Source organism: Phodopus roborovskii, unplaced genomic scaffold, assembly GCF_943737965.1.
Source record: "Phodopus roborovskii unplaced genomic scaffold, PHOROB, whole genome shotgun sequence".
NCBI lineage: Eukaryota > Metazoa > Chordata > Mammalia > Rodentia > Cricetidae > Phodopus > Phodopus roborovskii.
In genome coordinates, this window is record NW_026126541.1 from 21122245 (window position 1) to 21137060 (window position 14816).

General features: G+C 46.3%; 1 protein-coding gene across 4 annotated transcripts in view; it reads left to right on the forward strand.

Annotated features, from left to right (window-relative positions):
* Positions 1–14816, forward strand: part of Myof (myoferlin) — a 138516-nt gene that overhangs the window by 17005 nt on the left and 106695 nt on the right. For all 4 annotated transcript variants that reach the window (XM_051199900.1, XM_051199902.1, XM_051199901.1 and 1 more), the window contains exons 2-3: positions 4007–4062; positions 6923–7014. In XM_051199900.1, the coding sequence (XP_051055857.1) occupies positions 4007–4062; positions 6923–7014 (148 nt within the window). The remainder of the gene's footprint in view (positions 1–4006; positions 4063–6922; positions 7015–14816) is intronic.

Below are 14816 nucleotides of genomic sequence, written 5' to 3' on the forward strand. Positions count from 1 at the left end.
AGTTAACTAGGTCAGGTTCTCTGTAAAAAAACAATAGGGTGATGGGGATATATGAGTGAGTGCGCATGTGTGTGTGTTGGTGTGTGTGTGAGTGTGCGCGCGTGTGTGTGTGTGCACGTGTGCACGTGTGTAAATGAGAGGGGCAGAGAAAGAGACATGTTTTGTTTAAGGAATTGGCAGTTGCTTATGTGATTGAGCACTTGCAGGTCTGAAGTTTGACATAGGGTGACAGTACTGGGTGAAGGCTGAGGACTGGAGGGTGTGGCTGTAAACGCATGCCCAGAGCGTCTGTTGTATCTTGAGGTAGAATGTCTTCTCTGGGGAACTCTGGGTTTACTTTTAGGACTTTGAAGTGTTCAGATGAGGACCACCTACATGATGAAGGGTGTGACAGTGAATACCAACGGTACTTGACTGATTCCAGAATCATGTGGGAGACAAGCCTGGGTATGTCTGAGGATTTTCCTAGACTGGGTTGAGAACACTCACACTGAATGCGGATGGTGTTACTTCAGGGCTGAGGTTCCAGAATGAATAAAAAAAAGGAGGAGCCAAGCACCAGTGTCCATTTTTCCTCTGCCATGATGGACTGTCTCTGGGCTGTACACCAAAGTGAACTTTTCAGGTGCTCTCGTCACAACCACAAAAAAGTAACCCACAGGGAAAGTAAAGCTCTATTCCGACTCCACCCATTATAAACTGTCAAGCCTACCTGCATGCACAGCATGGCTGGCCTCTGCACAGCTGGAACAGGCTGGCCAGCCTTGAGTTCTCTCTCAGGCCTTGTGTGTAGGGTCTGTCCTAGATTCATTTCTGTTGCCATAAACTATCCTGATGAAAAGCAACATGGAGGAGAAAGGATGTGTTATCACAGCTCCATGCTGCATCCATCGTGTTAAGTCACCCTGACAGGAACTTGAAGCAAATAGTCATGACACATCCGTGGTCCAAGGCCTCAAGACATTAATTCTGCTGGCTTGCTGGCTTTCTCCTGAAGTGTATACACTTCAGGCCCTCATACCTAGGGAAGGCTTCCAGATGTCTTGGTCTTCCCATACCAAAGAATATAATAGGAGAACCCCCGCAGACACACCCACAGGCCAAGGCAACGTACACAATCCCTTGAGAGTCTCCTTCCCAGGGTATGTCTGGCTGTGTCAAGTTGACAGAGGGTCTCACACAGTGCGAACAGTGACCAGCCAAGCAGTTATTCTGTGGAGGCAGACAGAGGTGTCTGGCTGTCTGGCATGGAGGCTGGTACACGGCTTCAGCTTTTCAGAGCAGAGCCACAGGCAGGCTCCACTAATCAGCAAACAGGAAGTGCCCTGAAGAATGCTTCCAGCCGTGGCCCAAAGTGTTCTGCTTTTGAGTCTGTTGTTTTGTTCTGGGATGAAAGTGCTCAGTTCCTTTCCAAAGGGAGGAAGCGTTATCTTAATAACTGCAGAAGTGGCAGCCCACCGACGTAGGTGATGGGAGAAGGGAGAGGGCACTTCCGGCCATTTAATCTGATGTCCAGAGTCTGCCACTCTGACCTTTGGTGGGAAGAAAAGAGGTGGAATACACTGAATAGATCCAATAAATGTCTGCCTGTGGCTACTGATAAGAAATTAGTTTTTCTACTTTTTTCTACTTTTTTTGTTGGACTGATGTGTTTATGTGTGAGAGTAGGATTTTGATAAAATACGATGTATGCACCTTTTGATGCAAATCAGAACCTCCTCATTGGGAGAGATCCAGCTGAGTTTCTCCAAAAGGGGGCAGAAACCGATGTCCTCTTTCCTTCATCCTTGTTTGCTGGGTAGCTAGGAGAGAGCATGGGTTAAATAGAGGATCTTTGAATCAGACTAGGCCTGGCTAGAGGCCTTCTTCCTAGCTCTGTGATCTTGTGTAGGGTTCATAAAAGGAGCCTGTAGAAGTTCAGCAATGCCTGGTTCTCACTGACCCCACCCCCAACCCCCAAGGAAATGCCTTTAGCATTTGTCGTGTGACTAGGCTGGAATCTACTGGAAGTTCCAGGTGAATAGCTCCACCTGGTCTGTGGTCAGCCAGGTTCTGTTTGGCTTCACTGACTATCCATTGTTCTCAACATCTGCCTGGGCCATGTGTTCAGCAGCATGTGTTAGGCGTTTTGGGGGTAACTTGGTTTTCCTTGTTGGGTTGTGAACTTCTGAAAGTCCTCAAGACTGGATTCTAATCTTCTCTTTCCTTCATCGGCTTGTATCAGCCAAATGCAACCACATGGAATCCAAGGCTCACAGTGTGGCTGGCTATAACCTTCCTATGCAGCCTTTCATGCCCCCTGGCTTCCAGCCCACTGAGCTGTGCAGCGTCCCCAGAAGTGACTGACTTGCCCCCCCCCTCCTGCCCACCTCATTGCCACTTCCTCAAATGAATGTCTCATCAATCCCACCTTCTCATCCAACCCCGACTCTGCCTCTTTTTCCTCTGTGAGGTATTTTGTAGTACCCAAGCTTGGCATCACCTTTCTTCCCTCTGACTTTTCATTTTCTGTATCCCTTAGATGGCAACTGAAATCACCCTTCCCTTGTCGGTTACCTCTGGATTCTCCCCCCCCCCCCCTTAGACCACCTGAGGGTCAAGAGCACATACAGGCTGGTAATTTTGTATCTCTCCAGTTACCTCTGGATTCTCCCCCCACCCCTCCTTAGACCACCTGAGGGTCAAGAGCACATACAGGCTGGTAATTTTGTATCTCTCTCAGTGTCCAGTTCAATGCCTGGCAAGTGGCATTTATATATATTGCTGGGTGGAGGGATGAAGGAGTTGATTAATGTGTGTGGAAGACCTCACTAGAGAACCATTGCTGTGAGGTGCCTGGGCCTGAGCTGGCCGGTCATTTGTCACATTATTCCTCTTCCTCTAGGAGGGAAGCTAAGAAAGAAAGCCAGCTGGACCATGTGATGCCCTCTCAAGTGGAAAAGTTAATGCTTAGCAGAGTGAGGGTCATGACTCACAGCACTGCTATGCTGAGGTCTTGGGAGAATGAGGTGGTTAGTCCCCCACACCCTGCCCCCGACATTCCCTATCCCCCCATCCTCCCCCCACTGGCTGTGTGTCTGTGTGCTGGGAGCAGAAGTGATGTGGCAAGCAGCTGAGCAAAACCCACTACCCCCACACTCCTCAGTAGCAGAGCAAAAGCAATGATTAGGCATGACTTCAAAGTGCACCTGCCTGGGTTCAAACCCAACCCCTACCACTTAGTGATTGGGTAACTGTGAAATATGTTATTAACCTCAATTGCCTTAGCTGTGAAAGGAGGTATGACAATAGTAACCATAAAAAATACAACTTCCAAGGAGATGAGATGAGGCAAGCTTTTATTTTGGTAAGTAGCAGAGGATAGACACAGGGACCCTAAAACAACTTGAGGTATTGGCTGGATTTACCCATTTCCTCATTAGGGTAGATGGACTTTCCAGGCTCAGGCATAGAGGAAAAAGATCTTAGGTCTCCAAAGGTGGTCCAGGAGTGAAGGGAACCTCCAAGTTCCCCACTGGTAGCAGGCAGAAGTCCTTTCTGGATGAGGGTGTGGATGAGGCTTCAGGGAAGGCACCCAGCTCAATTGCTAAGCCATGGTGTTGTCTTACCAACTTTGGGACAATGAGGGTTTCTGAGTTGAGCTCTCAGGTTTCTATCAGGCCCCACTGTCACCGGTGAGGTCATTGTGTCATGTTCCATCCTCAGTGTGTTCATCTGTAGAATGGCCACCCACTTCTCAAAGGTCAGTCCCCTTGGATTCTTTCTGCAGCAAAGTGGAAAGGCCAGCTGGGAGGCCCGAGTGAGGGAGGGCGGAGCAGAGCAGCATCACCATGATGTTCAATTCTTTTTCCTTAACTCCAGGTAAACTGACTCTGTTCCCCACAGCTAGTAGATGAAAGGGTAAATGGTGGCTCTGAGGAATGGCTTTTTAGAGGTGTCAAATGGATGGTACATGATCTTTAATTATTTCTAGTTGATTGAATCGCTTACTTTTTTTTATTTGCAGATGAGAAAAAGAAAACAAAGAAAGTTGATAATGAACTGAACCCCATCTGGAATGAGGTGACTTCATTGTTTTTGCTTGTTTTTTGTTTTTTGTTTTTGTTTTTGTTTGTTTTGTCAACTTTGTTTTAAAGGGTAAGCTTTGTCCAGTTGTCTCCTCTTTGGACTGTGCTTGATGCTCTTCTTTGGAGGAAAGTCTCCACACCACACTCCTATTCCTTCCAATCCCCTCCCAAAGATCAGAGCAGCTCATTGGCCAGGACTTGTGCCCATTTCCTGCACACCAGAGATGAGTCCACAGAGCCTGGGCAGGACGGAGGAGTCCTAGCCTAGTCACAAGCTTGACCTATGACCCCATCCACTTCCTCAGTAAAACAGTGGACATTAGAACATTTCTAGTCTTGGAAAGCTCCCTGTAGAACCATGTACATGGCATTCATCAAAAGGCAATCCCTCCATACTTCAATTATCTAGTTAAGTAATAACATTTACTGATTTATGTGATAAAAGTAAAGTTCTCTAGTAGAAGTTGTAGGACTTGAGGTAAATATTTGTCTTAGTTAAGGTTTCTATTGCTGTGATAAAACATCATGATCAAAAGTAACCTAAGAAAGAAAGGGTTTATTTCAGCTTGTAGCTTCCATCACCCAGGGAAGTCAGGACAGGAGCCCAAGCAGGGCAGGAACCTGGAAGCAGGAACTCGCAGAGACCTCAGAGGAATGGATTTCCTGGTTTGCTCCTCATGGCTTGCTTAGCCTCTTATAGCACGCAGGACCACCAGCCCAAGGGTGGCACACAATGACCTGGGACCTCCCGCACAATCATCAATCTAGAAAACACACCACAGGGTTATCTGTAGGCCAGTCTGGTGGAGGCATTTTCTCAATTGAGGGTCTCACTTCCAAAATGATTCTGGCATAGTTGGGCATAGTGGTGCACACCTTTAATTCTAGCACTTGGGAGGCAGAGGCAGGTGGACCTCTGTGAATTCAAGAGCAGCCTGATCTGTCTAAATAACCAGTTTCAGGATCCTGTCTCAAGAAAGAAATTAAAAAGAAACCCAAAAAACCAAAAACCTATCTCAAGAATACAAAAAACAAAATGACTCTGACTTATGTCAAGATGGCATAAAACTAGCTAACACAGCATTACAACAGACACTTTGACCTAACCCTCTGGCAGAGTGGTTCTCAACTCGTGGATTCTCAACAATGATTCAGAAAAGTAGCAAAATTACAGTTATGAAGTAGCAACAAAAATAAATTTATGGTTGTGGGTCATCGCAAGATGAAGAACTGTATTAAAGGGTCGCCATAGTAGGAAGGTTAAGAACTACTGCTCTAGAAACAAATAGTTAACTTCTATATGTGTCAATAATTGCTTTCTCAATGAACATATTTGATGTCTGAAACACTATTATGCACTATAAATTAACGTGATTTCCTATGCTATTTCTTCTTATTATCATATCCCAAGCATGTATTAGTATCATTCAGAAGTATTTTCATGGCTATGTAATATTCTACTGAAAGGAAATCGTGTAGCTTATTTGCACCCCTAACATACACACACACAAACACACATACACACACTGTTGACTTTGCATTTATTTTATAAGTGGCTCAGAGTTTCATATTTTTACAGATAGATGAAATGTTTCGTTCTTCCCACAGAGTAAGATTTTCCCTGTTTGACTAATTTTTTGATGACAAGTCCCATTGTTCCTTTCAAAAGCTGGGCTAAACCTCCCTGGACTGGATCAATGTCTTTGTTTTCCCTGAGTCATCACAGGGAGACTTCCTTTTCACCCATCCCAAATTCTTCCCTTTGCCAACTTCTTTTATTATGTTTAAATATAAGGACTGTATCTTGGCATCATTGAGGTAAAGCTGAGAAACCTCTTGAAGCACCTGTGGGAAACCCTTGTTGTCTGCAGGTTTGTGAGGATGTCTACTTTCTGTAATTCACAACACAGCCAACTGAACATTAAGACCTGTGAAAGCAAGAGGTCCGTGGTACCTTGCTGTGCATTCCTAGGACCTGAAAAGGAGCTCCAAGGACAAAACAGAGCAAAATCACATTTGCATGCTTTCATTGCTTTTGAGTTGGATAATCTGACATGCCTCTCAATCCACATGACTCAAGAAGAGAGGTCTGTTGTCACATGAGGTCATTACCTACATAAAGTCCTCACCCACCTTACTCCATTTTGTTTCCAATGTGTTTCCCCCCTTTATTTTGCAAATGCAGTGAACAATTAAGAATCCTACCTGCCGTTTTGTAGCTGAACCCAAATCTCAGTGACATGCCAGCCCCACACTCCTTGGGACTGGAGGGTGTTTTCTCATAGGAACTGTGAGTTAAATTTCTCCTTCTATTCAAACAAGGGGGTTTGAATAATCAGTTGATTATCTAGTCAGTCAAGGGCATCCATGATGCTTTGTTGTCCCATTTGCATCTATTATTAGAAAACAAGCTACTGAATTAAAGTGAGGTGCTGAGAAATAAAAACAGCAACTAGATAAATCACAGCACAGAGCAAGTGGGGCTTAAAGTAAAGAGCTAAAGCATCTTAGAAGTTGGGTTTCTGGGCTATTCATTACTGTTCAATAGTAATGCATAAAAAGAACAGGGTTTAAAAATAACCACTGAAGGAAGTGTTTTCTCCACAGTTGTAGGCGTTAAGTTCATTTTTCTGACCATGAGTCAGAGGTTTGATGACCCAGCTATAGCCCCAAGATCTAGAAAATGGGAAGCCAGGAGTGACCCACAAATTCCCTGAATCTCTATCTAGTCTCTTTTCTTGGCACACAAACCCTAGAACTTAGTTATTCAAAAGATTATCACTAAAAACTGTTGTCCAGTATATCTTATATTCTCTTTAACAGCCTTTTTGTTTTCATAACCTTTCTGTGAACAGATTTTGGAATTTGACTTGAGAGGGATACCGCTGGACTCTTCATCTTCCCTTGTGATTGTTGTCAAAGACTTTGAGACAATTGGACAAAATAAGTAAGTTACTTCCAGAGACTTTCATCGTTTTACATATTGTGATAGTTTGAATGTAATTGGACTCATAATTGTAAGGAGTATGTTTTTCCTGCCTGCCGCTGGTCTTGTCCCGCCGCCGGCCAGCCCCAATTAACACACAGAGACTCTGTATTTGATATGATGCTGTTGGCCAGGTACTAGTTTCTTATCGGCTAGCTCTGCTGATCTATGTATTTCTCTTACCGGGGAGCCGGCGGCATTCTGCTTTCTCCAGACTCTCCATCTTGGCTCTCCTTACTCACTACTTCCTCTTTCCTCCTTGTCCCCTACTCACTCCTATCTTCCTTCCTATTGGCCAACAGTGCTTAATTCATTAACTAGTATGAGAAACATATATACATAATGGCATCTCCCATCACATAATCTCATAGGGAGTGGTACTATTAGGAGGTGTGGCTTTGTTGGAGTGGGCGTGGTCTTATTTCAGGAAGTGTGTCGCTGTGCGGGGCGGGCTTTGAGGTTTCCTATGCTCAGGATACTGCCCAGTGTCCCAGTTGACTTCCTGTTGCCTGCAAGACGTAGCATTCTCCGCTGCAGCACCACATCTGCCTGCACACTGCCATGCTTCCTAGCACGGTGATAACAGACCAAAACTCTGAAACCCTAAATGAGCCACAACAATTAAATGTTTTCTTTATAAAAGTTGCCATAGTCATTGTGTCCTTTTACAGCAACGAAAACCCTAAGATACACATTATTTTACTATTATTTTGTTGAATTACATGTTGTAGCATTTTTACTAACAAATCTCAGTATTTTTAATACACTAGTGCTTCGGTTCCATGCCCCCATGCCCTTCCCCTTCATGAGCCATGTCAGCCCAGTGCTGCAGCCAGGGAGGGGCAGGGCCAACTCAGCAGCCCTTTCCTCTCTGCTTTCAGTGATAACAGGTGCCGCGGTTAGTCAACTCTTACCTCTAGTCATTTATCTGAGTCGCAGCTACATTGGCTGTAACAAAGGTCCTTTCTCTGCTTTTTCTGGTTGTATGTGCTTTGTTAGTGCGTGCGTGCGTGCGTGCGTATGTGTGTGTGTGTGCTTTGTTTGTGTGTGTGTGTGAGTTCACGCGCGCCACAGTATGCATGGAGTCAGGGGACAACTTATGGGAGACAGTCCTCTCCTTTCACCATGCACACACAGACAGACACACACGGGCACGTGTGCTATGCAGTCCCCGGTCAGACACGGGAAGGCCAGAGGCTGACACTGGGATGTCTTCCTCAATTTCATTACTGCTTCATTTTACATTTTTTTCTTAACTTTTAATTCATTCTTTGTGGCTTTCACATCACGCATCTTAATCCCATTCATCTCCCCATCCCTTCGTGTCCACCCACTGCTCTAGTGACCTGCCCCTCCCAAATAAATAAAATAAAATTACCCTTTAGTCCATATAGCTTTACTCGCAAGTGTTCATTGCAGAGTCATTGTCTGGTTTGAGGCCTCTGGTTTCAGCACTGGACCCTCACTGGGCCTCCTCTTAGATGTTCTGTTAATGCCCTGTGTCATGGAGGTCCTGCAGCTTTGGGTCTGCAGGCCTGGCCCCTTCACATGCTCCAGAAGATCACAGATGGGGTGGATGCTGTGGTGGGTCAACTCATAGCCCTGGTCCTGGGCCTGGGCCCTGGTTCTGGGCCTGGGCCGGGGCCTGGGTGGTTGCTGGGTTGGTCTCCCATGCTCAATACCAGGGTGAGCTCTCCAACACAGCCTTGGCTTGTTTCCCCTAAGCAGCAAGGAGCAGGGCTGGTTCTCCTACTTTCTTGCCCTCAGGGCAGGCTCACCCACACCTACACCTTCAGGGTCAGCTCTACTGTGTTGCCCAGGTGAGGTGCAGGGGCCGCTCTCCCCAGAGCTGCTGAGGGGCAGGGCCGTTCTCATGACCCCAGGGCCGTTCTCATGACCCCAGGGCCAGCTCTCCCACACTCACATTCTCAGGGCTGGCTCCCATTCCCCCACCCTCTTACTCCCCACCCCCTGTCAACAGGGTGAACTCTACTGTGCGGCCCAGGTGAGGTGCAGGGCCTGTTCTCCTGTAGCTGGCGAGGGGCAAAGCCAGATCTTCCTCCAGCCAGGGAAGAGCAGGGGCCAATTCTGTGTAGCTCTAACCTATCAGTGGTAACAGGAACCATGGATATCAACACAGGACCACAGACCCAGACGTGGGTCTTGGCAGCAACCCAGGTCCAGACATCACCATGGCTCTGGGTGGTAAGCTACCCACCCCAGCCGACTGCTCATCACCTTCACCTCTTCAGGTCTGCCTCTCTTCGCAGAATGTGTACCTTTTTCTCTCTCTGTCTCTCTCCCCCATACTCTAACACATATTTGCTCACCATAATAGTGCCTTTGTGATGCTCAGTGGGCCCATGTTTTCCCCTCTAAGGCAGGCCACCCTGGGCAATCATGTGGGTCCCTACCACCCAGCCTTTTTGTTTTGGGGTTTTATTGTTTGTTTATTTGGTTGGTTGGTTGGTTTTTTTGAGACAGGGTTTCTCTGTGTAGCTTTGGAGCCTGCCTGTCCTGGAACTAGCTCTTGTATACCAGGCTGGTCTCATAGAGATCCACCTGCCTTTGCCTCCTGAGTTATGGGATTAAAGGCGTGTGCCACGAATGGCCATCATCTCTTTGGTTTTTTTGTTGGTTTGCTTGCTTTTCAAGACAGGGTTTCTCTATGTAGCCCTGGCTGTCCCAGAACTCACTATGTAGGCCAGGCTTACCTCAAACTCAGAGAGATCCTCCTGCCTCTGCCTCCTGAGTGCTGGGATTAAAGGTGTGCGCCAAAACCTGGCACCTCCTGCCCAGTCTTAATGACCTCATTTTACTTAGAAAAAAAATTTTGAGACAGGATCTGTCACTGAACCTGGGACTAGCTGGCAAATACACATCTCATTCAAATTCAACTCCTCAGACCTAAACAAGACTGCCCACTGTACTCACTGCCTTTTTGAGTTTCCAGCGGGGAGGGGGCCCTGTTGCTACCCAGGAGACCCTGAAGCACAAGCTTCTCCAGTACAGCTGCACAAGGCAGGATGGAACCCTCCTCATTCCCAGAGCAGGACATTGGCCTTAAAGTCTATGCACCCAGTCTTGGGTTCCTCATTCCAAGTAACAAAGTACTTTGATGAGGCTGTAACTCATGGGAAAAGAAGGCAGGTTGCTCTCAATGATGATTAGAAGGGGTCACTGTCTGTTGGGGGTACTGCTGTATTAAAACAGATTTGGGAGGAGAGCCCAGTGTTCAACTGAGTCACAAGAAATACCTTGACTTTCAGTGTTAGTACATTTAAAAATGGAAGACTTATCTCAGACACATTGGCACAATCAGAAGGCTGTGATGAGAGGAATTAGAGTCGAGAGTTAGGACACAGGCTCTGGTTGTATCTCCCAGCACAGTGATTACTAGTGCCTGATTTGCTTCAGGAGGGGGGGGGTATGGCTTCGACAGCAAATTCTGTGGTCAGCATCATTGTTGGGATTTTTTGCTTAATGATGTCGGGGAGTCTTGACAGACATCTGCTCCCCAGAAAGTGCTTTGTGTGTGTGTGTGTGTGTGTGTGTGTGTGTGTGTGTGTGTGTGTGATGCACTCTCAGTTTGAAAACGCAGAGGTCAGAGACTGGAATGTCTTCTTCAATTGTTTTTCTACTTTTATTATTACTGATTATTATTATTATTATTTGAGGCAGTGTCTCTTATTAAATCTGGGGCTTTCTGGTTAGACAAGGCTAGCTGGCCAGTGAGCCCCAGGACCCACTTGTCTCTGACCCCCAGCATCAGTGTAATATTACCATCAAACCTGGATTTGTATGTGGGTTCTAGAGATTCAAACCCATGCTTGTGTACTAAGAGCCTTACCCACTAACCATCTTCCCATTCCCACAATTGTGAACCTTTTAAAATACACCTTATTACTTCCTTATACCCCTTTTACTGAAACAGTTTTTTATAGTATATAAATTTATTCTGGAATGTTCAGGTCCTGCCCACTCTCTTAGACTAAAGAGCAACGTGTAGTCGGATTTACACTACAGCAATGTAATATTTTGTTTGTTTGTTTTGGAGATAGGGTCATGTGACCCAGACTGATCTCAGACTCGCTGTGTGGCAAGAGACGATCTTGAACTTTGCGTTCTTTTGCTTATACTTCCCAAGTGCCGGGATTGTAGGGGTGCATTACCACACCCAGGTCCAATCTAGCCTTTTAAGGTTATGTTGCATATGTTTTTAACCATTATGTGAACAGCAATCTTCCCCCTCAACCTCCAGAAGAGAGTTTTAGTTCCCATAATTCAAAGTTCTGGGGAAGTGGTTAGTAGAGCCCCGCAGTAGCCTCCGATTGTCAGTAGCAGTATGTACTCCCTTCTCTTCCTCTCTCTGCAAATGGAGGGATTGTCAGTATTCTAGACAAGTCCTCTCCAATAGGAATAGGTGCAGGTGTACCTGTCTTTTATTATTATTATTATTATTTATTTATTTATTTATTTATTTATTTATTCAAGACAGGGTTTCTCTGTGGCTTTGGAGGCTGTTCTGGAACTAACTTTGTAGACCGGGCTGGTTCTAACTCAGGGATCTAAATCAAGCTTAGCAGCAAGTGCCTTTATCTGCTGAGCCTTCTTTTCATACTTGTTTTTTGTTTTGGTGAGATATGATCTCATGTAGTCCAGTTTAGCCTCTAACCCCCTCTGTAACTGAGCTTGATGCTCCAGTTCTCAGCCTTCTGCCTCTATGCATCACCGTGCCCAGTTCTATTCAGTGCTAGGGATTGAATGCATGCCATGCAAACACTCTACCCCCTGAACTATATCTCCAGACCATGGCTGAGATGTGCTGCTCTTGTTTCTGGGTGTAAGAACAAATGACAACATGTTCACTATACAGACTAGATGAGCACGAACACATCAGTTCTAGGAAAACATCAAACTGGCCCTTCCAGTGACTAAGATACCCAATGTCCTTGACTTCCAGGGCTCCCATAGGGTACCCACCCAGCCTGTCCTTCTGTCTATGCCCCGTACTCTCTGCCAGTTCTTTTCCTCAGAGAAACTCACCTGCCTGTGGCTCCATGGTCTTCACAGTCCCACACCGGGTCCTGTCTAAAACCTTAGCTGAGTGATGGTAAATGGGCGCTAGGAACTTACACATGGTCTTAGTTGTGATTGCTGTGATAAAACACTGTAAGCAAAAATAACTTGGGGAAGAAAGGGTTTATTTTACACACAGTTTTTTCTTTTTCTTTCTTTCATTCTTTTTTTCCCCCTTTTCTTTGTTTTTTTTTTCCCTGAGACAGGGTTTCTCTGTGTAGCTTTGGAGCCTGTCCTGGAACTTGCTCTGTAGACCAGGCTGGCTTCAAACTCACAGAGATCCGCCTGCCTCTGCCCCCCGAGTGCTGGGAATAAAGGTGTGCACCACCACCATCTGGCCACACAGTTCTTTTAACCGTTCATCTTCAAAAGCAGTGAGGGCAGGAACCCAAGCAGGGCAAGAACCTGGAGGCAGGGGCTGAGGCAAAGGCCCTGGAGGGTGCTGCTTACTGACTGCTCAGCCTGCTTTCCTATGGAACTTAGGACCAGGCCAGGGTTGGCACCACCCATAATGGGCGGGCCCTCACCCTTCAATCACTAATTAAGAAAATGTCCTACAGCCAGATTTTACAGAGACATTTTTTTTTTTTTTTTCAATTGAGGTTCCCTCTTTTCAGATGACTCTAGTTTGTGTCAAGTTGACAGTACCAGCAAGCACACAAGCCACCATCACAGAAACACTAGGTTTTAGACTGAGGCTGACTCACCTGAAAAAAAATGGACAAAAAGAATTTTAGGCTGTCCAGCCGCACCATGGGGGCCGGTGTTTTCTTTTAATGAGATCAGCTCTCTGCCCTAAAGATGTCTCTGTATAGTCGCTTGCTATCTTGACATTTTGGCCTGAGTCACCTCAGCATGGAGCAGAGGATGTGTTTCCATCATCCGAGACTTACCCTACTAAGAGCGTGCCAGGGCCATGCATACCCTTTGGCTTTCTAGACATTTCCACCAATCCAGCAATACATCTATGCCAGTCAGATTACCTGTGCATTCAGGGAGGGACAGCCATCGGGGAATAAGCTGTGTGTTTTTTTGTTTTTTTTTTTGTTTTTGTTTTTGTTTTTGTTTTTTTTTTTTACAAAGTATCTATGTGTTTGGCTTTTTTCCAGGGATCTGCTCACTGCCGGGGGAGGGGTGGCTTCTCAGGGTGGGGCTGAGGGTTTTTTTGCCAGTTTGAGAATGTTCTCTATGCTGACTTACTTGTTGCCATGGAGACTGGCAGTACAAACTCAAGTTTCCACTTGGCTTCTGCCCTTCTATTGCTTAGGGCCTGTCAGCAAACAGTGCCAGGCTGCCTGGGCTGGCCTGTGCGAGGCGGCCACACCCACAGAGACTAGCCAGTGTGCTGTGCTTTGACTCAGCAGCAGGGGGGATATTGCTCCAGGCTGGGAGCCAGTTGGTTGTTCTATGCTGCTTGCAGCCTGCCCCCCTTCAGGCCTCTGAACGGATTGAGGGTGGGAAAGGAGCTGAGTGGGAGAGGAGGCAAAAGCCTCATGCTCTTAGGAGGCACATGAAGGGGTATTTTTAGAAGTCCATTCTGAGATGTCACAGTGGAACGATTTGTCCAGATAAAAGGTAGTTCCCTCTACAGACAAGCAATGGCTCCACTTGGAGACCAACAGCTAGCCCAGAACCCACAAACAGGCACCCAGTGAGCCAGGGCCTCTTTCTTCAGAGTAGTTTGTTCAAGCTCACTCAGCAGGCCTGAGATGGAGTCAGGCCATTTTCATCCAGACTTGGAGTCTTGACTTTTTTTTTTTTTTTTTTTTTTTTTTTGTTACTCTGGAAGTCTCAGACATGTTGGAACAAGATTGTAGGTAGAATGACAGATCCTGTCTTTGCTAAGATGGAAGAAATTTTTCTCCCTAGTTCTAAAAAAGAGACAACACCTTCCCTACAAAAAATAACCACCGTCAGTGTCGGAGTAGTGATGCCTTTCCTGGGCTCCCCTTTAAGAAGGCCTGTTTGTGCTGTTAGAGATGCTTATGCTCATACCCAGCACTGGTCAAAATGTGGTCCAAGATCAGATCTCATCAAATCTTCACACCGACCTTAGGAAAGCATAGGACACCTGGGGCTCAGAGACTCAGGGACCCTGATCCCTGCCATCCACTGGAGTTCCTACAGGACAGTGGCCTGGTTCCTGGATGGGCAGGAATGAGAGAGATTGCCAGGTCCTTGAATGTACACATGTGTACACACACATGCATGTACACACATGCCCATTCACAAAGGAAGCCCAGAAGGAAATGGCACCAAGCAAGGCATCTACATCTACTGCCTGGCCTACATGGGCTATTACACTGCAAGTGTGACATCTTCTCATTGGTCCTTAGCAACCCTGATCACCAAACCATAGCACAGGAGCCAAGCCTCTCCCTGCATCACTGTCCTGTCCTACGCAGCTCTGAATGAATATAGAGGTGATTTGGGAAAGCAGATATCAGGCCAGGCCTGAGATAAGTGCTCAGCACATATGTTATCTCCATAGCTGCTGTGTTTAGCTTCGCATTCAGCGCCATCTTCAAGGCTCTTGTGTAAGTTAGTCACTTATGCCCTTCTGCCAGAACGAGGCTGGTTAGAGAGCCATCACTAGGGAGTGGGCCTTGGGTAAACTGCTTACTGTCTGCCAGCATCAGGATCCCCATCCTTGAAGTGCCCATAGTTTAGCAGTTCTGCTTTAG